This window comes from Phoca vitulina, unplaced genomic scaffold, assembly GCF_004348235.1.
Source record: "Phoca vitulina isolate PV1807 unplaced genomic scaffold, GSC_HSeal_1.0 scaffold32, whole genome shotgun sequence".
Lineage (NCBI taxonomy): Eukaryota > Metazoa > Chordata > Mammalia > Carnivora > Phocidae > Phoca > Phoca vitulina.
Window position 1 is genome coordinate 22,235,124 of NW_022589735.1, and position 26,278 is coordinate 22,261,401.

The 26,278-nt window shown below is 40.8% G+C and overlaps 1 protein-coding gene across 1 annotated transcript; it reads left to right on the forward strand.

Annotated features, from left to right (window-relative positions):
- Positions 1 to 1,168: 1,168 nt before the first annotated feature.
- FEM1C (fem-1 homolog C) lies at positions 1,169 to 26,048 on the forward strand. Its single transcript, XM_032425220.1, has 3 exons — positions 1,169 to 1,465; positions 2,294 to 3,027; positions 21,364 to 26,048. Exons 2-3 carry the CDS (start codon positions 2,484 to 2,486, stop codon positions 22,671 to 22,673), a joined length of 1,854 nt encoding a protein of 617 aa, XP_032281111.1. The 5' UTR covers positions 1,169 to 1,465; positions 2,294 to 2,483; the 3' UTR covers positions 22,674 to 26,048.
- Positions 26,049 to 26,278: the final 230 nt, after the last annotated feature.

Consider the following 26,278-nt stretch of genomic DNA (forward strand, 5'->3'; position numbering starts at 1 on the left):
GTGTGGAGCCCGTATACTGACTACCTAAATAAAAAATGATTATTAAGACTGTAAAAACATGAGAAATCTTTAGAGTATGGTAAGGGAAAAAAGCAAAATATGTAGCTGTATGAAAATTAGGACTTCAATTATGCAGAACTACATCAACTACAAAACTACATAAATTTCTCGACAACACTGTGAGTCAATAAGCAAAAATGAAGCTGTGATTTGTGTGTGTGTGTGAAATGTCTTTTAAAATAATGATTACCTTTGTGAGGCTGGGGTCAGATAATCTGTCTAATCTGATATTCTCTTTCCCCCAGTGGTACCCAAGGAATTGGGTGCAAGTTTAAGTTCCCCAAAATAAAGCTTTCAAGAGATGGATGATCAGTTTTTCAAACACTATTTTCTCATCACGATTCACTATGGGCGTCATTCCCCAAACATGCTTACACTCCTCTTCAAGCTGGTTTAATACATCCCATGTCTTAACGTCATAAATTTGATAAGTTTTCCTCCTGCTCTATGATACTCTTTATTCCTATTAACTTTTTAGCTTTTTTTCATTTCCTGGTTTTATAATGTTGCAAGAGTTCAGGAGCTCGACCTTGTTGACTTGCGCTGCTCTGAAATTTTACCACTTTTCGTAGATTTTTACTTTTTAGAGTCCTTATTTAAAAAAAAAGAACAAGTCATGATTGGCAGCCTCCCAAACGAATCTTTTTTCTCAAATTTCTGTTTCTAGTGTTTTTCTCGTTTTGTTTTTCCGAGATCTAAGCGCTCGGTGTATTTCCACCAAAAGGAGAGAAGAGGGTAGTCCGAGAGCATTTACGGGTGCGAGGGAGTAATAACAGCCACCACCCTTCTGGAAGTTCTGGCCGTGAGACCCGAAGGTCCCGCAAACCAGCCTCCCGAAACAGGCGCGGCGAAGCGGGAGCGGAGAAGCCCGCGAAATGCCCGCACCGCCACCCCCACGGCCCCGGGTCGCCGCGTTACGGCGTGGCCCCGCCCCCTCGTGGCGCCCCGCCCCCCGGCGTGCCTCACGCTGGTGCGTCCTCCGCCGGGCTCGCGGCCCCGCCCCCTGCGGCCCCGCCCCGCCCCGCCCCGCCCCTACCCTACGCGGTTGCTCGCGGCGGCCGCCGCCCTCCCCCGGCCCAATGGCGCGGCTGCCGCGTCAGTGATGTGAAACCTCGCTCAGGCTCGTCCTGCCCCCGGCCCGCAGCCCATTACACCATCCGCCGCGGCATCCGCTGCAGCTGCTGTAGCCCGCGCAGACAGGGAGGGCGGGAGGCGGCTCGGCGTGGCGGGGCGGGGCGAACGGCGCGGCCGGATTCATTCCTGTGGGGCGCGGGGCATGGAGGAGCTGCGCGGCTGCAGGCGGAGCAGGCCGGCCCGGGCGGCGGCGCGGACAACGGTTTCCATTTAAGGGGGTGGCCCGAGCCCGAGCGGCCAGCGGCGGCGGAGAGGACCAGCCCCCGGGCAGGTAGTGGCGGCGGCGGGGGGCCCGCCGGAGCCCGGGCTGCGGCCTGAGGCGCCCGCGGGGAGGCCCTGGCGGGAAGGGGAAGGAGGGCACCCCCGGCAGCGGAAGGCGGCCGCAGGGCTGGAGGCCCCAGGCTCGGCGGCCGCCCGGGCGGGGGTCGTGGTCGCTCGGGGAGGGGCCGCCCGGGTCTGGAGAAGGTGGCGGTGAAGGTTACGGAGGGGGCGACGGTGGTCGCGGGAACCTGCGATCCCTGGCGGGGAGGGGGCGGGGGGCATCAAAATGGGGCGGGCGAAGTTCGCTCCAAGGCGGCCGGATTTCCTGAGAGCCTCGAGTAGTTTTAAAGGAAAGAGAAGCCGTAGGGCGAGGGCTTTGGCGTGAGCTGGCCGCGGTTTGTTGTGTCCGACCTTTTTGTTCCTTCTCGAAACCCATTCTGGCCACCGCGAGGCCTTCGCGCCCCTGGTTCGCTCTCTGCAGAAGGGAGAGAGAGAAGCATTTCTGAACCCGCGTCTCTTGCCTCTTTCGGTTGTACTCTCCTGGGCGTGTGCAAAGCGAAAACTGGAACAGAGCTAGGCTGGTTAGGGAGGCGAGAAAACCGGTTGCCTGTAGTGTTTCAGTTTACCGTGTATAGAAGAGAAACGCCTGCCACCAAAACGTTTGGGTCGGTGTGCACCTTTTTGTATTCTTCCCCACCGTGTTTGGGTGGCTTGAGGAGTCCCTAAAGTATGCCGCCCCCATCCCCCGCCGCCTAGGAGTAGAAATTAAAGAAAACCTAAATAGTGCTTTTGCCTTTAGCTCTGGAAAATTCAAAACTGCTACTTTTCCTTTTTCTAGTTCGGTGCTCTGGTTGTCAGATGTTGGAAGGCAGTAGGACAACAGACTCTCCGTGGTTTTATATCCGTTTGGGGTGCGGCGATTAACATTGAACTTCGGTTCCTGTAACTCTTGCCTGTGTCGATAGAGTTAAGCTGGGGAGTTTTGCCTTGAAGGATAAAGAAAAGCGCAGCCTCTCACCTGGACATAAATGGATCTAAAGACAGCAGTATTTAACGCAGCTCGGGATGGCAAACTCCGGCTTCTCACCAAGTTGTTGGCAAGCAAATCCAAAGAGGAGGTTTCCTCCTTGATCTCTGAAAAAACAAATGGAGCCACGCCACTCCTGATGGCCGCCAGGTATGGGCACCTTGACATGGTGGAGTTCCTCCTGGAGCAGTGCAGTGCCTCCATAGAAGTGGGGGGCTCGGTCAATTTTGATGGCGAAACCATCGAGGGGGCCCCGCCGTTGTGGGCCGCCTCTGCCGCGGGACATCTGAAGGTGGTGCAGTCTCTGTTAAATCACGGAGCGTCTGTCAACAACACAACTTTAACCAATTCCACTCCTCTTCGAGCTGCCTGTTTCGATGGCCATTTGGAAATAGTGAAGTACCTTGTGGAGCACAAAGCTGACTTGGAAGTGTCCAACCGACACGGCCATACGTGCTTGATGATTTCGTGTTACAAAGGACACAAAGAGATTGCTCAGTATTTACTTGAAAAGGGGGCAGATGTTAATAGAAAAAGCGTTAAAGGTGAGTTCACCGTCTTCGTTTCGGCTTTCTAAGTGTTTGTCGTTATTTTCAGGAAGTCTGGTACCTCTCTTTAAGCAGTGGCTGCTGAGCCAGCCCACACTGACAGCCCTGTCTTGATGAGGTGTCCCTTCCAGCACACCCTTGTTGGCCGTGTCTCCGGTCTTTGAGAATATGTTGAACGCGTGTGATACAAAGACCTCAGTCGCGATGTTAAGGGGCATTTTCTGTCTCGGATTTGGAGTCCCTTCCAATTCCTGGGTTCCCCAGAGTTAGGGGGGATGTTAGTGGCAGTTGATCTGAGCCCCTAGGCTTGCATTGAATCCACTTGAGAATATACTGCAATGTAATGTATTTTTCTTAGCTTTGGGTTTTTTTTTTTTTTTTTAAGAACACCGGTGGAGTAGAAACTACTATATTTAGTGAGTCATTGTCTTATGTGTCTTAGCTAGGCATTTCGTTTGTTGTTCTGTCAGGGAAGGCCAGGCCACACTGACCTGGAAGGATTAATACCAGTTGAAAAGGAGAAAAGCTGTTCCCTTATTCTCTATTTATTGTGTGGCCAATAGAAAAACCTTTCACATAGAACATGTATTAAATATAGCAAGAGAGAAAAGAGATTTTAAAAACTGCTACAATCCTGAGAGCAAAACAAGGACTGGATTAGACAGACTTGGATTTGTTGGCTAGCAACAGTGTAAACACCTTTGTCCAAAAGAAGAGCTCAGGTTTACTGTTGGGTGTAATTTTCAGGGATTGTAATAAGCCTAAAGCAGCAAATGATAGTTGAGAATTTTGTTTTTGAAACTTTTAAAAACAGCTGTTTTGATCACATATTTTGATACTTGGAAACCTTTTTTCCCCCTTCATATTTATTTATACAACAGCAAAGTAATTAGCTGCCCCATTAAAAAAAAAAACCAAACTATTAAAAGTAGCCTACCTGTATGGTAAAAAAATAAAATTCAAACAATGCAAATTGATTGACAGTGTTCACAATGAAAAAATCTTACCACCCCTGATTTCTAGACCTCCAGCCCACTGGCAAGCTACTATTTATAAGCACTATTTATGGGGTTTTGTGTGTCCTGGAGATGGTCTGTGGGAACATAGGTACACTTGTCTATGTCTCTTCCTTCCCCTTTCCCTTCTGTTAGTTGATACATACTGTTGTTGTTGTTGTTTAAACCTTGAATTATCTTGGATGTCATTCAATTCCAACACACAGAACTGCCTCATTCTGTGTATGCACAGTATTTCATTGTATGAATCTATGTAATTTATCTAGGCCCTGTTGATGGTCAGTTAGGTCACATCCAGTGCAAGCAGTGCTTCTGTAAATATTCTTGAACAGAAGTGTGTCTTTGCACACCTGGGTGAGAATGGCTGTAGGATAGATACCTATAAGTGGGATTGCTGAATCAAAGTGTGCATTTATCATTGTGATGGTGTCTGATTGCCTTTCAGAGAGGCTAAACCACACCATTATGGGACAGTACGTAGTTATTGGACAGAATTTACTGAAATTAGTATGGTCTTTTTTTTTTTGAAAGGTTTGATATAAAATGCAGGCTCATTGTGATTTTCTGTAAATTTTTTTTTCAGAGAAAATATAAAAATCTCACAAAATGCCACTTAAGAGATAATCGTTCCAAAGATATTTCTGAATTTATTATATACATAGATGTATGTAATTTGATTTTATATGCTCTTTTATAACCTTTTTTTTAAGCTTAATCAGTAATATCTTTAATGGCATTAATTATAGCCCTTTAATTTCAGTAGCTGCATACTCTCCTAATGGAGTTTTCTGTTGCTTCTGGTTTTTCAGTAGGAGACAAAATGTTTCTGTAGACATTCCTTCTTAGACATTTTTTCATTTGTTCCTGATTATCTCTTTGAGGTGGGTTGTTGGCTTAGAAGACAGTGTGACATTTTTGTTTGTTTTAAACATTTATTCCTTGAAAGAATGCTGTTTTAAGAGAACAGTTACTGTTTATGTGACCATATTATTATCGGGAATGCTTTGAAATCATAACTAGCAGAGAGAGTGTTAAAAGGTATGGCTGTTTGTTTAGGCTTGTTGGATTTTTTGTTTCTTTGTTTTGGGCTTTTTATTCATTCAAAATACAGATTGTCGAACTTACATATTTAAGTGAAGTTGTTTTAAACTCTTAGGTCACTGGAGAGATGAGTAGTGGTACCATTTCCCTTATGGTTTTCAAAGTTGCTTTGTATACTCTTCTGGAGATAGAATGTGTGCGAGAACTGTCCTGTAAGTAGCTCATGTTCCTGTGAGCATTTTCCCCTGATGAACTGAATGGTCTCTAACTCGATTACCTTTGCTTTTTCAGAAGAATGTTCCTTTTATCACCATCATCATACAGCCTTGTATGTGAGGATGTGGTCAAATGATCTAATTCTAGAGTTGTTTTTGGTCAAATGATCTAATTTTAGAGTCCTTCCACCCCACCCCCACCCCCTGTATCAGTATCTAGTACCTGTGCCTTTCAAAAAAATTACACGTAACATGAGAAAACAGTTTTATACCAGAAGTTGTTTTCAGATAGTCTCAATTTCGTATACATACAAATATATGTCATATATCTATGTTATGTAAATATGTGGGTGTATATGTGTGCAGTGCTTTTTACCTGTTATGGTCCCTTTTAATTTTGACAGTGACTCTTAATTAAATTGGGGGCAGATTAAAGTGTATATGCACCCTCCCCCACTTTGATCCCGAAGCTTCCATTCTTTGATAATCACTCTCTCACTGGCTCTAGATTTTTTTTTAATGGGTCGGTGCATAATAAAAAAGCAGGAACCAATTGAAACTGAGGCAGGAACACTGGCGAAGGATCTATCTGATAGAGCATCAAGAAAGGATCCCCCCCCACACACACACACATTTTCGCCCTATCCAAGAAGTAGTAGAAAAGAGTGATGAGATTACGGATAAAATGAAATAGTTTCTTAGGGAATGGTATATGTCAGCTGTTGGAAATTGTTGTGCAGGAAGAAACCACCAGTAGATTATGCTTGGTCTGCTTAAACATCAAATGCACATGACTTCTGCATTCCATTACTTTTTAACAGGCAGTTGGCATTTGAATATACTATTTTAACTTTTTTTTTCCCATGACTTTTTAACAGGCTGTTGGCATTTCGAACAGGTTTTAGCCAACGATGGAATTCATTCCCTAATTCTCTCAGAGAGCACTTCCTGAGTCCCTCAGTGTACCAGGCTATTACACTTTAGGATATCCAGAGCTGAGTAAGACAGCCTTTCCAGTCCTTGACTCCTTGCTCTTGAGCTCATGGTTTGGTCGGAGAGACAGGTTCGTATGTAGGTACTTAAACCATAGTAGGCTAAGTGCAGCAACAGTGAGTGCTTTCTTGTATTTGATTCTTGATAATACTTTATCACCGACCACCAGCTCGTTACCTGCGGGGACGGTGGGTTCTTTGTTTTCTCATGGCATTCACAAAGAGGAGAAAAACTTTGAGATATTTAGGAATACTTCTCCAGTTTAACACAGCAGTTGATTTTTGCAGCAGGAGAGTGGGTTGCTATTTAAAACCATAGACCCCAAATCAGAAGTGATTAGACAAGCCCATAGAGCTACCACATTGATTTCAGCACTTCATGGTTACGGTCATCTTTGGCTTGCTTTGTTTTCCCTCTTTTTTTTTTTTTAATGTTATTGTTGGATTCAGAATAGGATCTCTGGTAAGGTTGCTTTAGCCCTTCAGTTCTGCTTTTACACCCACATTCCATTGGGCAGTGATTTTGAGTACTACAGACCAGTAGAAGAGCTTCTCTGAGTTGGGTTTGGGGAGACTGGCCCTAAGAGGACAGGCTGTCCTCCTGCATGGGTTAGTCTTTTTAAATACCCAAGGTAATTAGGTAAATTGGTAATAAGATAATCACTGTGCATTTTCTGTAGGCAAGACATTGTGTTGGACATTGTGGAGGCTTATGAGAAGATAAGGACGTTGCAGTGTGAATCTCTGCTGATGGATTTTAGGAGTGTGATCTTCATGGAGACATTGAACTGGGCCTTGAAAGGATTGTCAGGGTTCAGATCTGTAGAGTGCATTTGATACAGTTTTAAAGGTTTAGGAAATGGCATAAGGAAAGGCACATTGAGAACCTTGGAGGATCCAGGAAGTGGAAAAGTAGGCATATTTGGACCAAAGGGCACTCAGGACTAGATTATAAAGGACAGTGACTTCTAGGAAAAGGAGTTTGATTCTTTATGCAGAGGTAAGCTAGTGAAAAGTTTTCAGCTGAGAAATAACTGGGATTTTTTTGGGGGGGGAACCCATCTAACTGCATTCTAATTCTGTTACATTGTGAGCTCTTTAAGGCTAGAGGCCTGGTGTTTGTATCCATGTGGTGTTAGAGTGGCTCATAGTGGGTATTTGGTAAATGAAGTTTGTTGAATGAAATAGGTTGGATTTAAGAGAGAAAGGATTATAAACTCCCTGATGGCAAGGACTGTTTTGTTGTTCTTTCACTACGGAAATAAATCCATACATGAAGACGTGAAGTAAGAAATTAAGGCCATAATTGTGAAGAATGAGCAGTACAGGTAGAACTCCAGAAATGGGAGAAATTCAGGTAGGCTCATAAGTAGAGCTGGCTTTAAAAGGGTTTGAGAGAGAGCTAGTTCAGGCAGTTTATTTGCCTTTTTATTATGGAAATTTTCTAATTTCTGCGTAAGTGGAGAGAAGAATATGACTTGAACCACTGTGTACTTATCACCTTGCTTCAGCAGTTACCCACATTTGCCAAGGTTTTAAAAAATACATTTCTCTCTCCTCTCCTTTTGTTTTCTGCAGTAGTTTAAAGCAAACCCCAGGCATGTTATATTAGTTGTCTCCCATAGTATAGGCATTTTAGGGTGTAGATGTATTTCAGTTAAGACAATGTGAAAAAGAAAGAAATCCCATTATTTTTTTTTACGCACTGTAAGTGCAAAGGAATCTCAGGTAAGAAAATCTCCCCTGTAAATTAAGAACGGTTGGTGTTAAGATCAGGGACCAAGAAAATGACCCTTGTCCTGTCAGTAGGCTCTTCTACTGTACGTGACTTTCTGTGTGTTGGAAGCAGAAGTTGTCCATTCTTTCTTGACTTTCCAGGGTTCTACTCAGCTGCTGGTCAACCTCCACACACCTGCTTTCCAAGAGTTAGAGAGAGGGACTTAAAACTTCTTTTCTTCTGTGGTGTATCTGTGTTTGTTTTGATTTAGTAATAATGTTTAAATGACTTACTGGTTGAATTCATTAACATTTTAATCCCCCCTCATCAGGTTGCTCCTGCGAGTTGTGCACATTCGTCTTTGCCCTCTTGTGTCCCCGGCACACTTCTCCGTGTCCCCAGGGTAGAAAGTGTGTAGATTGAGTGCGGTGGGGAAGTACTCATCTCGTTCCTCTAGGCCTGGAGATTGGATTTTGAACTGTGAATCCTCACAATTGAACTGAAGTGGAGAAAATAAGTAGATCCTGAACTCTCCTGCCCTTTCAGCCGCACGAACTTAAGACAGAGGCTGTTTTACTTATTGACCATTGGGTATGAGTGGTTCCCTTGCTGAGTTCATCTTTATCAGATTTTCCTAGATTACAGTTGTTTCTTTAAAACACAATTCCGGAAGCCCTTGGCATTCTGGAGAAGTATGCTATTGAGACATCAGGAATGTATGTGATGAAAGATAGAGGTGGGGAAAGGCCCAGGTAAAGAAGTCACAGGGGAGTGGCAAATCTGCCAAAAACATCTTTCTTCCCTTTGTCCCCCACGCTTGGGGAAGAACAACGGCCGGAAAGGGAATTTTAATGAAGTCTGAATTATAATGTTGATGTTTTGACATTGTGTAATTTTCACCCAATTACACTAATATTTGCTTTAGTCCTGATCCCTTAGCTCAGTTCCTCTTAGCCTTAAAATTCCACTAGATGTCAAGACCCATCTCCCAGGCACTTTCTGATTTCCCTTTGAGTCATAAGAATTCATCTTACCTCTAGATGCAGATGTTTTTAGTGTTTAACCTTGTTGTGAGCTTCAAGGGCCTGTGTTGTTAAATTTCCATATGCTCCGAACTCAGTGCCTTACACAATTAATGAAGGGAAGGCACATGGTAACCTTGGCACAGTTTGTATTTGATTCTGTTCTGATTCCTTTTTTTTGAACTCCTGTCCTTGAGTATCTCTAGAGTTAGGATATACACGGCTAAGGGAAACATCCTAAGTGGAGGAACCTTCTAGTGCTCCTTGGATATCCTGAAGTGTTTCTCTCTACCCCTTCTCACTTCTTCCCTTAACACGTACCATTTAGTTATTCCAGGAATAAAATACTTGGGATCAGCATTGTTCTGCAGTTGAATCGCAGGCCCCTCCCCATCTTTGGAAGTGGGCCTCTTACAAGTCCCAGCTACAAAGTTGAAGAAGAATGGATGGCAAGCACAGTAGGCTAAAGAGGAGAGGTGAGAATTATTTTTGTGCATTTCCAGCAAATCTGTTACAGTAAGAGACCCTTTAATTGCTGCTTCTAAAGGTCAAAACTTACACTTCTACCAGAAACACAAGTACTTTGATTTTAAAACCGCTTTGAGACACAATTCACATACCATTCACCCATTTAAGTGTTCACATTAGTGTATGTTCACAGAGTTGTGTGGCTGTCGACGCAACCACCTTTTCCTCACCTCCTCCCCGCAAAACCCATATCCAGTAATAATACTCTTATTCCCCCCTCCTCTCCCACCCCGAATGCAGTAACCTTAGGTAACCGCTAATCTTTCTGTCCCTATGCATTTGCCTGTTCTGGACATTTCGTAATAAATGGAAGCATAATACGTGGTCTTTTGTGGTGTGCTTCTTTCCCTTAGTGTGATGTTTTCCAGGCTCATTCATTTTGTAGCACGTGTCAGTACTTTATTTCTTTTTATTGCTTTAGTCTCTTTATTGTATAATCCCTCGTGTAGATAGACCACATTTACCCATTTATCAGTTAAAGGGCATTTGGATTGGTTCTCCTTTTTGGCTCTTAGAATAAGGCTAATACGAATATTCATGTACAGGTTCTTGTGTGGATATAAGTTTTCATTTCTCTGAGACAGAGATGGAGGAGTTGAATTGCTGGGTCATATCGCAACTCTGTGTAACCTTTTTTTTTTTTTTTTTTTTAAAGATTTTATTTATTTATTTGAGAGAGAGAGAGAATGAGAGAGAGAGCATGAGAGGGGGGAGGGTCAGAGGGAGAAGCAGACACCCTGCCGAGCAGGGAGCCCGATGCGGGACTCGATCCAGGGACTCCAGGATCATGACCTGAGCCGAAGGCAGTCGCTTAACCAACTGAGCCACCCAGGCGCCCTCTGTGTAACCTTTTAAGAAACAGCTCAACTGTACCATTTTACATTCCTGTCAAAAGTGTAGGAGAGTTCCAATTTTTCCACACCCTCACAAACATTTGTTATTACTCTTTTTTGAGATAGCCGTCTTAGTGGGTGTGAAGTGGTATCTCATTGTGGTTTTGATTTTTATTTCTTCAGTGCTATGATGTTCAGCATCTCTTCACGTGCTTATTGACCATTTGTTTATCTTCTTTGGAGAAGTGTCTTCATATTGTTTGCACGTTTTAAAATTGGGTTATTGTTTTATTACTGAGTTGTAAGAGTAATTTTTATATTCTGAATACAAGTCCTTTATCAGATATATGATTTGCAAATATTTTCTTCCATTCTATAGATTGTTTTTTTCACTTTCTTTTTTTAAGTAAATTTAGTTTTTTTTTAAGAAAACAAGGGAAGTTAAGAGTAACAGAAAGGGAGTCAGATACACCAGTAAGAAGAAGAGGAACAAGTGAAATGAGTACTGGTCACAAACTTAATTTTTTTTTGGTAAAAACTGAGGTGATTATAAAATGTCTCCCATTTCTTTTCCTTCCTTCCTTTTTATTGAAGTATAGTTGACACACAATATTGTATTAGTTTCAGGTATACAATGTAGTAATTTGAGTTAAACATATGCAGTGTTCACCATAATGAGTGTAGTTACCATCTGTCACCATTCCATGTTATTACAGTATTATTGGCTATATTCCCTATGCTGTACTTTTCATCCTTATGACTTATTTTATAACTGGAAGTTTTTACCTATTAATCCCCCTCACCTATTTCACCCATCCTCTCTCACACCCTCCCTCTGGAAACCACCAGTTCTCTGTATTTATGGGTTTCTGTTTTGGTTTGGTTGTTCATTTTGTTTTTTAGATTGCGCATGTAGGCGAAACCGTATATTTGTTTTTTGCTTGTCTGACTTATTTCACTTACTGTAATACCTTCTGGCCCATCCATTTGTCACAAATGGCAAGATTTCATTCTTCTTTATAGTTGAGTATTATCATTGTATATATACACACACACCACATTTTCTTTATCTGTTCATCTGTCGGTGGACACTGAGGTTGTTTCCATATCTTGGCTGTTATATATAATACTGCCATAAACATAGGGGTGCATGTATCTTTTAAATTAGTGTTTTTGTTTTCTTTGGGTAAACAGAAGTAGAATCACTGGGTTGTGTGGTATTTCTATTTTTAACTTTCTGAGGAACCTCCATACTGTTTTCCCCAGTGGTTGCACCAGTTTACATTGTTTTTTTCACTCTTTTGATGGTATTGGTTACAGCAACTTGGATTTTATTTTACAAGCTAATTTTTGAAATATTCAACTGTAGATCATTTAGATTTGACCTAAACAAGAAAATTGTTAAGAAAACACTGCAGAGTTTACTGATACCCTTTACTACATAGACAGAAATGTTTCTGTGGGTCAGACTGTAATCTAGTTGTACAGCACACCCTTTTCCTGCTCTGGCATCTAATGTTTTCATTTAGCATAAAGAGGAATGGTGAAGTTTCATTTTCTGTGTGGTGTAAAACAGGGCTGTGACCTAACCCTTCTTTTCAACTTATCTTTATATGACTTGATAGAGCTATTACATACTAAGCTTTATGGCAGATGCCTATATAGCAAACAAGAAAGTAAGATTCCTCCTCTATTTCCTTACTGCTCAAAGTAGCAAAGACCAGCAGCATGGGCTTCCCTTGGATCCACCCTAGATCAGTTGAATCAGAATCCACATTTTACTGTGATCCTCTGGTGACTGTGTACATTAAAGTTTGAGAAGCACAACTGTATTTGACTAAAACAAACACACAAAACTTGAAGTGTGTGAGGACTTTACAAAATAGCAGAATCTGTTGAATTGATATTTCTAGAAAAAGCACTTGAAATTATAATAGACATTTTGTATTTGTAAAATATTTTACAGCCCTTGTGAGAACATTTTTGTTTCATTAAAAATAGAAATTGGGAGTGGTTTAGAAACTGACTTAATTCTAATCCTGGAGAATCTAAGTAATCTTACCCAATTGAGATATTTATAAATTCTGTGTTGAAGTTCTTGTATGATTTAAGTCATTAGTTGATTGGTAACAATCTCATGCAAACAATCACTTACTTATTAATTAGTCAAACCCAAACATCTGGTTTGGAGCGAGGGCACTCTAAGGGCTCCAACTAGTTATTACTCAAAATACTGGTATGTTTTGGGATTACTTATTTTAGGAAAATCTCACCCCTTTGTTAGGCACTTACACAAATCCCTATCTTTTATATGCCTGCTATCAAAAGATTGCAAGTCTCTTTAGAATTAACAGCAACTAAGATTGGTACTTTTAGATAGGTCTTCTTGAGAAATACTACCATGTTTTTTGTTTGTTATTTTACTAAGTTATTTTAATTCCATTATAAACATACAGTGTAATATTCATACAATACAGTGATTCAGCACTTTAAAACATTACCTGGTGCTCATCACAGGTGCACTGCTTAATCCCTATCACCTGTTTCCCCCATCCCCCACCCACCTCCCCTCTGGTGACCATGTTTTTGTGCATAAACACTTGCATCATTTCCTTCCCTTAGTATCCATCCCAGAAGCATCTCAACGAATATGGCTACTTTTTATTCTTAGCACTATTTCAAGGTTAAGTTACGTAGTTGAAAATTAATATATTTAGATCATACTATTTTAACTTTCTGTATAAATACTTTAACTGAATTAACACTTTAAGGACCATTAGCTTGATTTTTAAATGTCCATTTAACAAACATGTCTTTTGAGAAATCATGAGAATTTTCCATAATGAATTCAGTGTCAGAAATTTTATTTTTTCTCCAAATGAACATGTTCTGAGTCAGACACTGAGAATTGTATAATACAGTGTTTATTTTCTTCCTTTTTTTTTTAAAGGTGAATTATATTTCAGTGCTAAATAGCCTTGATTTCATCTAAGATGCCTGGTAGTATTTTTGAACTTTGTGTTCTATTTTTAATTGTCTTTCTCACTCTGAGGATACAAAATTAAGACATTATGAGGTAGAAATACCAAATCTTCCATCGTATTATGGAAACATAGAGGCACATAACTGAGGGAAAATGCTTGAGTTGAATATTCAGTAGTACTTGGCATATGATGTTATGCACCAAAAATCTAAATCACTGATGTTACTTAGTAAAAATTATATATGATTTTATTGGTCTTTGGCATGTAACTTAGCACAGACTGGTCACAAGAACATAGTAACTTGATTTTTAAATTCACCTTGTTATATGTTTTCACAAGAACTTGCATTTCATCCTGAAAGCATAGCTCTCTTGAATGAAACTGTTACTAGAGCAAATACAGCAGATAGCTGATTATCATTTTATAAGATGAATAAAGTCAGACTAATAATTACAGAAACTGGAACATAAATAGACTTGTCATAAAAGAAAATAAAGTTTGTGAACAGACATGGAAAAATGTCCTATATACCTAGGTACAGAAGTAATATAAATTAAAATTCAAAATTAATCCTAGTGCCGGAAAGAATACTATAAAAGTGGATCTTTTAGGGTGCCTGGGTGGCTCAGTTGGTTAAGCAACTGCCTTCGGCTCAGGTCATGATCCTGGAGTCCTGGGATCGAGTCCCACGTCGGGCTCCCTGCTCAGCGGGGGGTCTGCTTCTCCCTCTGACCCTCTTCCCTCTTGTGCTCTCTGTCTCTCATTCTCTCTCTCTCAAATAAATAAATAAAATCTTTAAAAAAAAATAAAAGTGGATCTTTTAAAAGATTGTCTAATTCCTGTGGAATGAATTAGAGATGTATCTTAAGCTGTCACATACTTGTGATTCTGTTTTAAATTAGGCATTAATTTTTTCATCATTTAATTATTGAAGTATAATTTATACACAATAAAACCCATCCTTTTTAGTATATAGTTGTGTAAGTTTTGATAAACATACACTGTAGTTTATCCAGCAGTACAATGAAGATAGAACAGAAAGTTCTTCATGCCCCTTTGCAGTCAACTTCTGTCCCAGAATCCACCCCTGGCAGTCACGTATTATCTGTCCTTCTAGGTTTTTAGGCATTAATTTTAATAGTGAAAATTCTGAAGCAGTGCAGATGTCCATCAGCCAGGGAAATGTTTATGTGAACTTGGACATGCCTCCTTACTTGAACTTCTACCATAAAGCCATTAAGAATGATGATGTGTTATCTGTGGAGTTCATGTAGACTACCTACTGGTCACTTACCAGGAGAAAATGACTAAGATGTGGGAGAAAAGCAGGTAACAGTTGTATATGGACTAATTACAACTTTATCAAAACATCTATATAGAGAGACTGGGACCTGAGACAAAAATTATAGTTGCTTTAAAATTAAGCTTTTTGTTTGTTTTTGAAGCTTCTCTTTTCTAAACTTCGGAGGCAAGATCTAGGCTATAATTCAGAAGCACTTTTTTAGGGCTTTGAGGGCATATACTTAACTTGTTAGAGAAGTTACGATCTCTCTTCTAAGACTTTACTTTTTAAACTTATTTTATCCTCAGAAGCTAAGTTTGAATCACTTTTTCTGATAATCAAGTATTAACAATTTAAGGCTCTTACCTTAACCTTAGCAGTGTGCTAACTGCTAGTTGGGATATAAAGGAAATATTATATAGGATCTGTGTCCTTTAGGAATAGACCGTTTAGGTAAGAAAACTGATGTTTGTGGCAGTAACATTGTACTTACTGTAAGGTATTACATAATACCGTATTAGTTCATGTAATAGGAATACCCACCAGGAAGAGTGACACATTTATTCACCAGGCAGCCTCAAAATGACAAGTTGGTGTGGTATCAACAAGCAAGTCTCTTTAGGTGGCTGATGTTGCTGTTGAAACTTGAAGGACAAAAAGTTAAAATGGTAAAGAAGAAAGAGTAATATTATAGAAAAACGAAGAGCAGAGGCGTGGAGGTTGAAGTGAGCAGGCTTGTCCCCCGTGCCGGCAGGGACACTTAGGCTGGAGGGACGGGAAGCGTGAGGAGGGTCTCCGCCATGTGAATTGCAGGCACGGGCAACGTCCCAGAGGAGGTGTTGGCAGACTAGGGCCCAGGCGTCAAAGCCTGCCCCCCTCCTGTTTCTCTGCTGCCTGACAGTGAAGATGTCGTGTTTGAATGGTTGGGGGAAAAAATGGAATGAAGAATAATACTTTATGACACATGAAGATGCCCTGAAAGCCCTATTTCAGTGTCCATAAGTCAAGTTTTGTTAGAACAAGACCATCTCCATTCATTGAATGCATTGCCAACGGGTACTTCTGGCCATGGCAGAGTTGAGTGGTTACAGCGGGGGCATTACGGCTTGCAAGACCTAAAAATACCATCGAGCCCTTTATAGAAAACGTTGGCCAACTCCTGGCAAGATTCACAGTGCAGCGTTCATGTTGGACACGAAAAATGAGGCTGGACAAGTAGGGTAGGCAAATAAGATCTCAGCCTTTTAAAATCCATTTCTCATAGTGCACCTTGTGTATGTTCCCACTAACCAAGATTAAGCTTTACTTCACATAACGTTTTCTGAAACTCTGGATTTCTTTCTCTTTGCCCCCCTGCCTTACACGGATAGTGCTTTGAGAATCAGTGTTGTAGAATTTTGAAAGCCATCTTAAAGGTTTTCAACTGTGGAAGCATGAAAGGTTTTGAGTTGGAAAGTAACATGATCGGTGGAGTTCCACTATGAGGTTTGGCTTATATTAGATAGAACTTACTCATCAGATTCTAGTATGACTAGCATTTAAAATATGACCCCAGGAATGCACAGTACACTGCAGTGGCGATTGGGAGACATGGGTTTATGTTTTACTACCAGTTTCCCTGCTTTTTGTTTGTAGAATAAGTATTTTCTCTGCTTTGCCTAGTTATGAAGATAAGATTACGAGGGGGATTACGAGGGGGCAACCGCTAATACATCAGATTCAGGAAAAGAGAAAAATGGTGTGCTAACATATGGATACCTTTTTTTTTTCCCCCGGAACTGGATTTATTGAGTGAATGGCTATTTTAACTCCCTTCCTCCCCGTTCCGCGCCCGCCCCCGCCCCTGGATACCTTTTTCTTCTCCATTAATCTCTGCTTTTATGATTCGCTTCAACTTTCTCTGGGTCTAATTTACTGTTTTTCTCCTTTACTTTCTTGAGATGAAAACTGAGCCATCTTTTTAAAGCCTTTCTTTTCTAGGGTGCACATAGAAGCACAGTTTCAGCCACATCCCACAGGATTTGTTACTTAAGGTTTTCATTTTCATCCGGTTACAAATATTTTGTTTTTCCATTGGGGTTTCTTCTTTGACACATAGGTTATTTAGCAGTATGTTTAAATTTTCAAATCTGTGGAGGTTTTTCTAGTGTTTTGTTGTTGTTGCTATTGGTGTGTGTGTGTGTGTGTGTGTGTGTGTGTGTGTGTGTGTGATTTCTAACTTGCACTGTGGACTTAGAAGATAATCAGTGATATCAGTCCCTTGCTGTTTTTGTGAGTCTCACTTTATGGCCAGAATGTGGTCAGTGTGTGTATTCTTTCCTATATCCTTGAAAGAAAATGGTATTCTGTAGGTGTTAAGTCCAGTGTTCCTTTATATACCTCAGTTAAATCAAGTTTGTTCATTGTGTTCAAATCTTCTCTCCCCGTATTGGTTTTGTTCTTCTCTCCTGAAAAAGGTGGCTCAAGTGTCTGGTGCGGGTGGGTTTGTCTGATTTTCCTCGGAGTTCTGTTGATTTTTGCTCTATATAATTCAAACCTATGTTTTTAGGTAAAAACAAATTTGGAAATATTGTATCTTTATGTTCTTTTGGATTTTATATCCTTGTAAAATGTTTCCCTTTATCTCTAACCATGCTTTTTGCCTTAACGTCTCCTTAGTCTGATATCTTAATATCAGACAGCTTTCTTATTTATGGTTCCTTTTTGCATAGGGTATAATTTTTTTCCATTTTTTTCGCTTCAGCCTTTTTCTGTCCCTGTATTGAAGGTTGTGTCTCCTGTAAGCAGCATGTAGTTGAGTTTTACATATTTCTATTTTCAGTCTGACAGTTTGTGTCTTTTAATGGGAATGTTTAGTTTGCTTGCATTTAATGTAATTACTGATATATTTGGGTTTTACTCTCTTACTTTCTGATTTTTATTTGTCCTACCTGGTTTGTGTTCTTGGTCTCTCATTTTTTTGTCTGCATTTGAATTATTTTTTTCTTACTTCATTTTTTTCTCTGTATTAGAGAGTATGTAGTAATAAGATGCATACCCTCTGTTATTTTAGTGGTTATTGTACTACTTCGACTTACCAAAGGAATAATGTAACTTTCTGAGTTTATCTCTGTCCAAGCAATGCAAAAATCTTTAGAATACTTTAATTCCAATTGCCCTCATTACTTTTATGCTCTTGCTATCACGCATTTGACTTCTGTATGTATTTCAAGCCCTGCGAGTCACTTGTTATTTTCGAAGTCAGTATTTCTCCCAAATTTACCCTTCTTGTTGATGCTTATGTCCATATCTCTGTGCTTCCATGTGGCTTATCCTCGTTTTGCCTGGAGAACACCCTGTAGTACTAGGTCTGCCAGTAATAATGGGTTTTCTCTTTTTGTTCTCACCTCAAACAGTCCTTCATTCACCTGATTCTTGCTCTGGGTATAAAATTCTCAGTTGGCAGTTATTTTCCTTGAGTGCTTTCAAGATACAGATACCATTCTGTTGTCCTCCGGCTTCCTGTTCCTGGTGAGAGCTTTGCCATCAGCTGAACTCTTGCTCTCGTGCAGGTCATTTCCACTTTTTCCTTGTTTGTGAAATTTTTCTCTTTGAGTGCTTAGCAGTTTTGCTGGACTGTGCCTCTAGGCAATTTTCTTTGTATTTCTCTTTCTTGGTGTTTCTAAGACTTACTACATTTATAATACTTTACCAGCTTCAGAAAATTTTCAGACTTTTATCTTTTAGGTATTGCTTTGGGCCCATTTTCTTCCTCTGGAATTCTGGCTTGGAGAGCGTTAACCCTCGGTCGTTCCCTCGGCCTCTCAGTGTCTCCGCTCTGCCAGCCTGTCACCCCCATGCTTCTTTCTGTGTATTTTCATCTGGCTGATTTTTCCAGCCACTCATTCTGTGTTCAGCTATGCGTAATCTGCTTGGAAAGCCACCCACTGAGGTTTTCAATTCTAGAACATCCATCTTGTTCCTTTTTGTAGTTTCCAGTTTTCTGTCTAATTCTCAGAATTGTTTTTTAATCTCTCTTACTTTGCTCAGCATAATTACTATTTTAAAGTCTGTGTCTGATGACTGTATGAGCAGTATCTTCTGTTGGGCTTTTCCATCAGCTCTTATTTCCTTTGGTTTTGTGTTGCGGTTCCTTTGATTGGATACCAAACATTAGATATAAAGAATATGAAAAATAATTTGGGCCCTAGTAAATAGATAATATCTAGATAATATTTTCTGTAAATGGTATTTGTATCTGCTTTTGGCTTTTGACTACTTTCACTAGCAATCCTGAATTTCTTTAATTCAGTGTTGACATGATCTTAAATTGGATTTTGGTTCCTCCAGTTGCTGGTCTGTTTGTAGTTTGTCTTTAAGTACGTTGCAGCCCTTCCGAGCTCTAACTCAGGAGTGTATGGGGGTTTCAAAGTCCCCTTCTTCGTGGGTTCTGGACTCTAGTTTTCTCCTCCAGCCCTGCACAGTTGTCAAAAGGTCCACTCAGTGTTTTCACTGGTGCTTCCAGAATCAGAAGAGGCCACTGGGGGAAGCTTCCCTAAATTCTGGACCTCTCTGATTTTCTTTCTTCTTCTGGATGTTGTCCTCTTTTTAGCTCTTTACATGCTATCAAACAGATTTTTAAAAATAACATTTTCAGCTTTTTAAGTTATTACTGGGGAGGGTGATCATATCACTTCTGCCATTACTAGATGTGAAAGTATTCTATAGGTTTTTTTATTTAAAAAAAAAAAAACATTTTTCCCCCCGTGTTTGGTGTATTCTGATACAGCAGTTAGGTTAATTAAAAAACTGGCTTCTCTTGCATTCTCACTCTTGATTTTATGTGACCGAATGGAGAAGAATGCCATCTAAACCTCCTATTTCTCTTATATTGTTTCTTCCTTAGAGGAAAAGCGATTCTTAATTTAAAAGAGCCTTAAAAATACATTTAGTAATAGCTCTGCTTACTTGAGATTACTTTGAACAAGTGAACATTAGTATTAGTAGGCAGAAGTTCTGGGCTCTCTCTGTGCTTGGTTACAGACACATTGCTAAAACATGCCATCAGACACCATTCCATTATAGACCTTCGAAATCCTGAGTCAGAACAAATGTATGCAGGTGATCGTGTACTTCCTGTAGGTGTCATGGAAGACTAAACAGGAGGGACCTGTGGAGGGATTCAAGTCCCAGTGTGTAATAACTGGCTCTTTCGAATTTTAGTTACAGATTTGTTATGGGAAGTGTTCAGGTTTAAACTACTTTCTAACATCCATGCTGTGTCAGGGGTCCCCCAAGGCCTTCCCCGTATCTGGAGGTGAGTCAGCAGAGAATGGTAATCATGGCTAACATTTATTACAGTGGTGTGATAAGGACGTGCAGCTGGATCCTAAAGGGGAAAGGCACAGGTGGGGGCGTACAGGAATCTGTGTGCAGGCTTTTTTATGCCGTGTCCTCATAACAGGGGACACAGAGCAGTTTCTGCCCAGGGAAACCCATTAGGAGACTCAGAGCCCAGGGTTTTTATTGGATGCCGTTCACGGAGGCACCCTTTCCTGAGATACCCCAAATTCCAGGCTCCCAGAAGGAAAGCAGGTACTCAGCCCAAACTGTATTGTTCATACGGACAGTGAGCCCCCCTTATCATGGAGGGCGAGTTTTCTGAACAGGCGAGTTCTCCAACGGGAGCCGAGGGCCGGCCCCGGGCAGCCAGTTCTTTCTAAGGAAACCTACCAGTGTCGCGGGCTCCCGTAACTCTTCACTGCACCCGCGCCTCCGGTGACTCACTGTGGGAGTTTTCTGTAAACACCGTAGGTAAATATCAAAGGTCCGTGTGGTAATTCTTGTTATGATAAGTAGTAAGATGTTTGGCATTAAACTTCGGCAGCTAAAACACCTGTGTGGTTGTAATGTCTCCATATGTTGCACACGGGCTTTTCCGGATGTGCCAGTGTGTGTTGTCCGTTTGAATCCACGTGTGGGAAGAACAAGACAGCGTTGGAACATTTAGTACATCTTCAGAGAATATGTACAAAATTAAATTACAATGGGAAATAATCCATTACGAAAGGACACTTCAGATGGCTCCTTTTAAATTTCCAGTTGAACCACCCACGTGTTTTTTCACATTTTACTGGACTTGTTTTTCTCCTGGGAGCTTTCTGAGGAAAAGTACTTTGTCACCGAGAATTTGACTAAGACAGCTGAAGTTTATTTGGCAATCAGAAATATGGAAAAAATAATTTCTGACTCCTGTTAGACTCAAACTGGAGAATCTTAGATGTTCTAGATTAGATTTCTCGCTTATAAATGTGGAAGCTGACCCAGAAAGTTTAAGTGACTGGCTGCAAAGCTGACTAGCTGGTTAATTGCATTTCATCGCTTTTTAGTCATAGAATATGCACTTGCAGTTGCTATTGAAAAAACCCAAGAGGCCGTGGATTCATTTTGAATTTCCTTAGTGACTTTGATGATCTTTTCATGCCTAATTTGGTCATTTATTCAACAAACTTAGCAAGTATTTATTTAACCCCTGCAGTGGGTCACACTAGTTTTAAGTGCCGAGGATTGTTTTTTTTTCCTCATTTGTATTCAGATTAAAGTATGTCCCATTAAGGTCAGCCTGGAGCCGCCTGCTTTGTATGAGGTTCCTAGGCTACGTACATGTACTACATTGTCTCCTGGTCCCTCAAAATATGTTATCTCTTTTTTTCCTCTCCTTAAGGTAATACTGCATTGCATGATTGCGCAGAATCTGGGAGTTTGGACATCATGAAGATGCTTCTTATGTATTGTGCCAAGATGGAAAAGGATGGTTATGGGATGACTCCCCTTCTCTCAGCGAGTGTTACTGGTCACACAAATATTGTGGATTTTCTGACTCACCATGCACAGACCAGCAAGACAGAACGGATCAATGCTCTAGAGCTTCTGGGAGCTACATTTGTAGACAAAAAGAGAGATCTGCTTGGGGCCTTGAAATACTGGAAAAAGGCAATGAACATGAGGTACAGTGATAGGACTAATATAATTAGCAAACCGGTACCACAGACACTAATAATGGCTTACGATTATGCCAAGGAGGTGAACAGTGCAGAAGAACTGGAAGGCCTTATCGCTGACCCTGATGAGATGAGAATGCAGGCCCTATTAATTAGAGAACGTATTCTTGGTCCTTCTCATCCTGATACCTCTTACTATATTCGATACAGAGGCGCTGTCTATGCAGACTCTGGAAATTTCAAACGATGCATCAACCTCTGGAAGTATGCTTTGGATATGCAGCAGAACAATTTGGATCCTTTAAGCCCCATGACCGCCAGCAGCTTGTTATCTTTTGCAGAACTGTTCTCCTTTATGCTCCAGGATAGGGCTAAAGGCCTGCTGGGCACCACCGTTACGTTTGACGATCTTATGGGCATCCTGTGCAAAAGTGTCCTTGAAATAGAGCGAGCTATCAAACAAACTCAGTGTCCGGCTGACCCGTTACAGTTAAATAAGGCTCTTTCCATTATTTTGCACTTGATTTGCTTGTTAGAAAAAGTTCCTTGTACTCTAGAACAGGACCATTTCAAAAAGCAGACTATCTACAGGTTTCTTAAGCTGCATCCGAGGGGGAAGAACAACTTCAGCCCGCTTCACCTGGCCGTGGACAAGAACACCACCTGTGTCGGCCGGTACCCCGTGTGTAAATTCCCGTCCCTGCAAGTCACGGCCATACTGATTGAGTGTGGCGCCGACGTGAACGTCAGAGACTCCGACGACAACAGCCCCCTGCACATCGCTGCTCTGAACAACCATCCCGACATCATGAATCTCCTTATCAAATCAGGTGCACATTTCGATGCCACAAACTTGCACAAGCAGACTGCTAGTGACTTGCTGGACGAGAAGGAAATCGCTAAAAATTTGATCCAGCCCATAAATCATACCACCCTGCAGTGTCTTGCTGCTCGTGTCATAGTGAATCATAGAATATATTATAAAGGGCATATCCCAGAAAAGCTAGAGACCTTTGTTTCACTTCACAGATGATAATCTGACTGTCGCGTCGCACTCTTGAAAGCACGGATCGCTGACAGTTGCCTCATACGTGAGCACTGTTGTGAGAACACCAGCATTCACTTAGCTTGATGTCCTCGTGCTGTCATTGGCTAAAGCATTAGAAGCATCAACTTTCCAGGATTGGTTTCCCAGTATTTAATATAAATATACCATATAATATATTGTTTGTGAATTATTGAGAAATGTAATGTCCTATTCGAATTTCTAAAATTGTCTGCCAAAGGCTTATCTGTTCTGGTTCTGTTTGCTGTTGGGCGTTTGGGACAGAGGTCACCGTTTCTCAGTGGTGTCTTTATACTTTACTGGTTTGTGAATTTTATACAATTGAAGGTCTTTCTTTCTTTCTTTTTTTTCCCCTGCTTCTTCCTTCCCTTGTCCAAGCTTCTTCCCTCTTTCCACTTGATTTATTTCCTCACCATTTCTGCTTACCGGTTTTTCCCCTTAGGGACCCATGCTGGGTTGTACGCCCTTCATGGACCTGTTACCATTTGCAGTTACCATAAGTGCTTTATCTCCTCTATGCAGCGGCTGAAACTTGACTGTTGTCCGTTAGCACATTTTCTATGCAGCAGTTGGTCAGCTTCAACTCAAAACACTGTTACGTTGGTTACAAAGTTCATTTTTTTGAAAGTAGTACTCTTGGTAGCATGACCGTTTTTTAGAGCTACAGCTTAGCTCCCTGAGCTCAGGCTTTTCTGTTTGTTTGGTTTTTCTTCTTCTTCTTCTTCCGAGGTTTCTCTCTCTAATCCACTGAAAGTATTGTGTGCTAAATTTGGGAAACAGATCTCTTCTAACTCATTAACCCAGTTGAAATTTAGGTCTGTCATTTTAATATATCATGCAGTAAAAGGAAGAATCTTTACAAAGTGACCCACCTTTCATGCTGCTCTAGCGTTGTCCTGCTTGTGCTGATGATGTGATTAGGTGTTAGAGAATTTGCTTCAATTTAACCTCAGAGTTGATCACACAGCTTTAATGAGTCCCGTTGAACTATTCAGCGATCGATCACTTTTAGTTACAAAAAGAGCTACAGCATGTCAGGGGCATGATGCTTGCTGAGCCCGATCTAGGCATCTAGGATAATTAAGGTATTTTTGTATGCAATTTACTGCCATAGTATCCAAGGTCAGTAACAGTGTCCTTCCTTTCAAGGTAACTTGCATGAATTACTTTGGTCTCAGTTATTCGGCACCCTAGTTAATAAACACAAAAGGTTGCAGTGCTTCCTGTCCCCTTACTGGAAGTTACCTTTGCTCTGCTTTTCTTTCTGTATGGTTTTTTGTTTTGTTTTGTTTTTGGTTTGGTTTGGTTTTTTTCTTTCACACAGCTTCGCTAATGCCACAGAAAGGGCTCTTTTAAGAAAAGATGAAGTGAAAAGTACTAAAAAAAAAGATTCAGGTAATTATCCTTCAGCACTTTATTGTTATTCAGAATAAAATTTATGATGGCACATTTGCCCTGCAAATGTCTTAATGAAATTGTTCTGAATAAAAAGTTCCTTATTTGTTTGACGAAAAAAAAAATTCAAGTGTACCTGTGAGTTGAATGAAGTGGATCCACTTGGGTTTTTGCTCCCATTTTATCCTGAGGGTTGATGTCATGGTATTTACGGAGTCATCACTGCAAAGAATCACCTTAGATTTATTTCATCTTTATTCAGTAAACAAAACAAAACAAAAACTCGTGATGAATAGTAGTAAATATAAAAAGCATTAGACTTACTTTCTGCTTAAATAATTGAGGTTTAATTTCTTTTTTAAAAGATATTTTACTAGGTTGGGAATGGAATTTCACTGTCAAAAAGGGTGAATGGGAGATAACTGGTCATGGTTGCTCTCCAGCCTTTGGATGAAGAGGCTTTAAAACCCGTCTTTACCACGGGCAAATTTGGTGGAACGTTTGAGCTGCCACATAGATTAACCCGTTTGTGATTTAGACACACTTTCTAGAAATACCAGACATCAACATTTTGAAATCATTTGCCTCTTACCCTTGTGGTACGTATGCGTGAGCTTTTTTTTTTTTTAAAAGGAAACTGTATGTGCAGTAAATCGACACTAGTAGATCTCAATAATTTGGGGGTAAAAGATGAGCAACTGGATTTTTCAGTGATTTAATATTACCCCCCTCCTTTGTTGGGCGGGGAGAAGAGTTTGGTAAGGCACACCTCACACTACCTGACGGGTGAACCTAAATCCAACAACCCCAGGGCAGCTGAGGATTTCCTCCCGTGGCGTATCTTCCACCGCTAAAGATGGATCGCGTAAAACTGTTGTCAGTCTTGAGAACTGAAATGCCTTATTTCAGTTAGGACACAATTCTCCTCTGTTAGCCATCTCCCCAAACGCTGTTAGGAGCTCTTGACAAATTGTTTGATAGCTCAGAATAGTCCATGATTTTATTTTGGAGGAGGTTGGTTAATAAACGTGACCTCAGACACTGTTAAGGCCTTTGTCAGAAAGTATTCTCAAAATTGTTGACTGAATCAAGAAGATACGTCCGTGTGTTACTTTTTTTTAACCACAAGTGAGTACTCTAATACTTAATGAGCTACTTGTAGGCTGGAGTTGATAAGTTTTGATTATGTTTCTGTAAAAATGCCTTGTAAGGCCTGCTGAATTTTAGATGTTCCTCTATTGATCATTCCTGGAAAAGAAATGGTCATTTTACACAGATAAGATACCAGTCTACTTTATAAAGACAAGTGGATTCTAGATTTTAAAAAAGAGTCCTTTTTCTTACCCATAAACCTGACAGGGGCGTAAAACACCCAAATCAGCAAAAAATAAACTTGGTGCCCATTCTGATTTTGAAGTTAAGTGATTGCTGACTTGTAAAGCGACTCCCTTAATGTGTAATATTTTAGAGGACTCCCCCCCATCTACTGTGACTTGGGAAGACTCCTTAAATTCTATATGAAAAGGTCGCTCTTTAAAATCCTATCACCCAGCTGAAAACTTAGGTTGACTTTTACAGGTAAAATGATCCTTGTAATTATCGGAATTGTGGGGGCCAGATGAGATAATAATACCATATTTTTGCATACTGCGACAGCAGTGTTATTGCTTGGAATTTAACCATTTTAGAGTTAGATCCTGAAGAGACTAATTGGTCGTCATCCTTTTTTCATTTTTTTTTCCCCCCCGCCTTCATATATATCACTAAACAACTAGTTTCTCCCTTTTGTCACTTCCCATTGTGTATTTTTCAGAAGTACTGTATTCAGATGCCAGCCAATAAATTGTCACATAATGGAAAATGATATGCCACAACATTCATTGTAAGGTTTAATAAAATTAAATTTGCACCAAATACAAGCGTATTTGTATTGACTCTTAAGATTTTATTTGAGAGAGCGGGGCGCAGGGGGGAGGGAAGGCTGGGGGCAGAGAGAGAGAATCTAAAGGAGATTCCCTGCTGAGCACGGAGCCCGACGTGGGACTCCCTCCCACAACCCTGAGATCATGATCTGAGCCAAAACCAAGAGTCCGATGCTCAACCGACGGAGCCACCTGGGCACCCCTCGTATTAACTCTTCATACTTGGTTGATGATGTCATAATGCTTGTGCTTCTG

Bases quoted from the DNA above. Each gene is read 5' to 3' on its own strand.
- FEM1C (XM_032425220.1), top strand. From the start codon at position 2,484: ATGGATCTAAAGACAGCAGTATTTAACGCAGCTCGGGATGGCAAACTC. The intron at 3,028-21,363 runs GTGAGTTCACCG...CCTCTCCTTAAG, and splicing joins TAATAGAAAAAGCGTTAAAG to GTAATACTGCATTGCATGAT.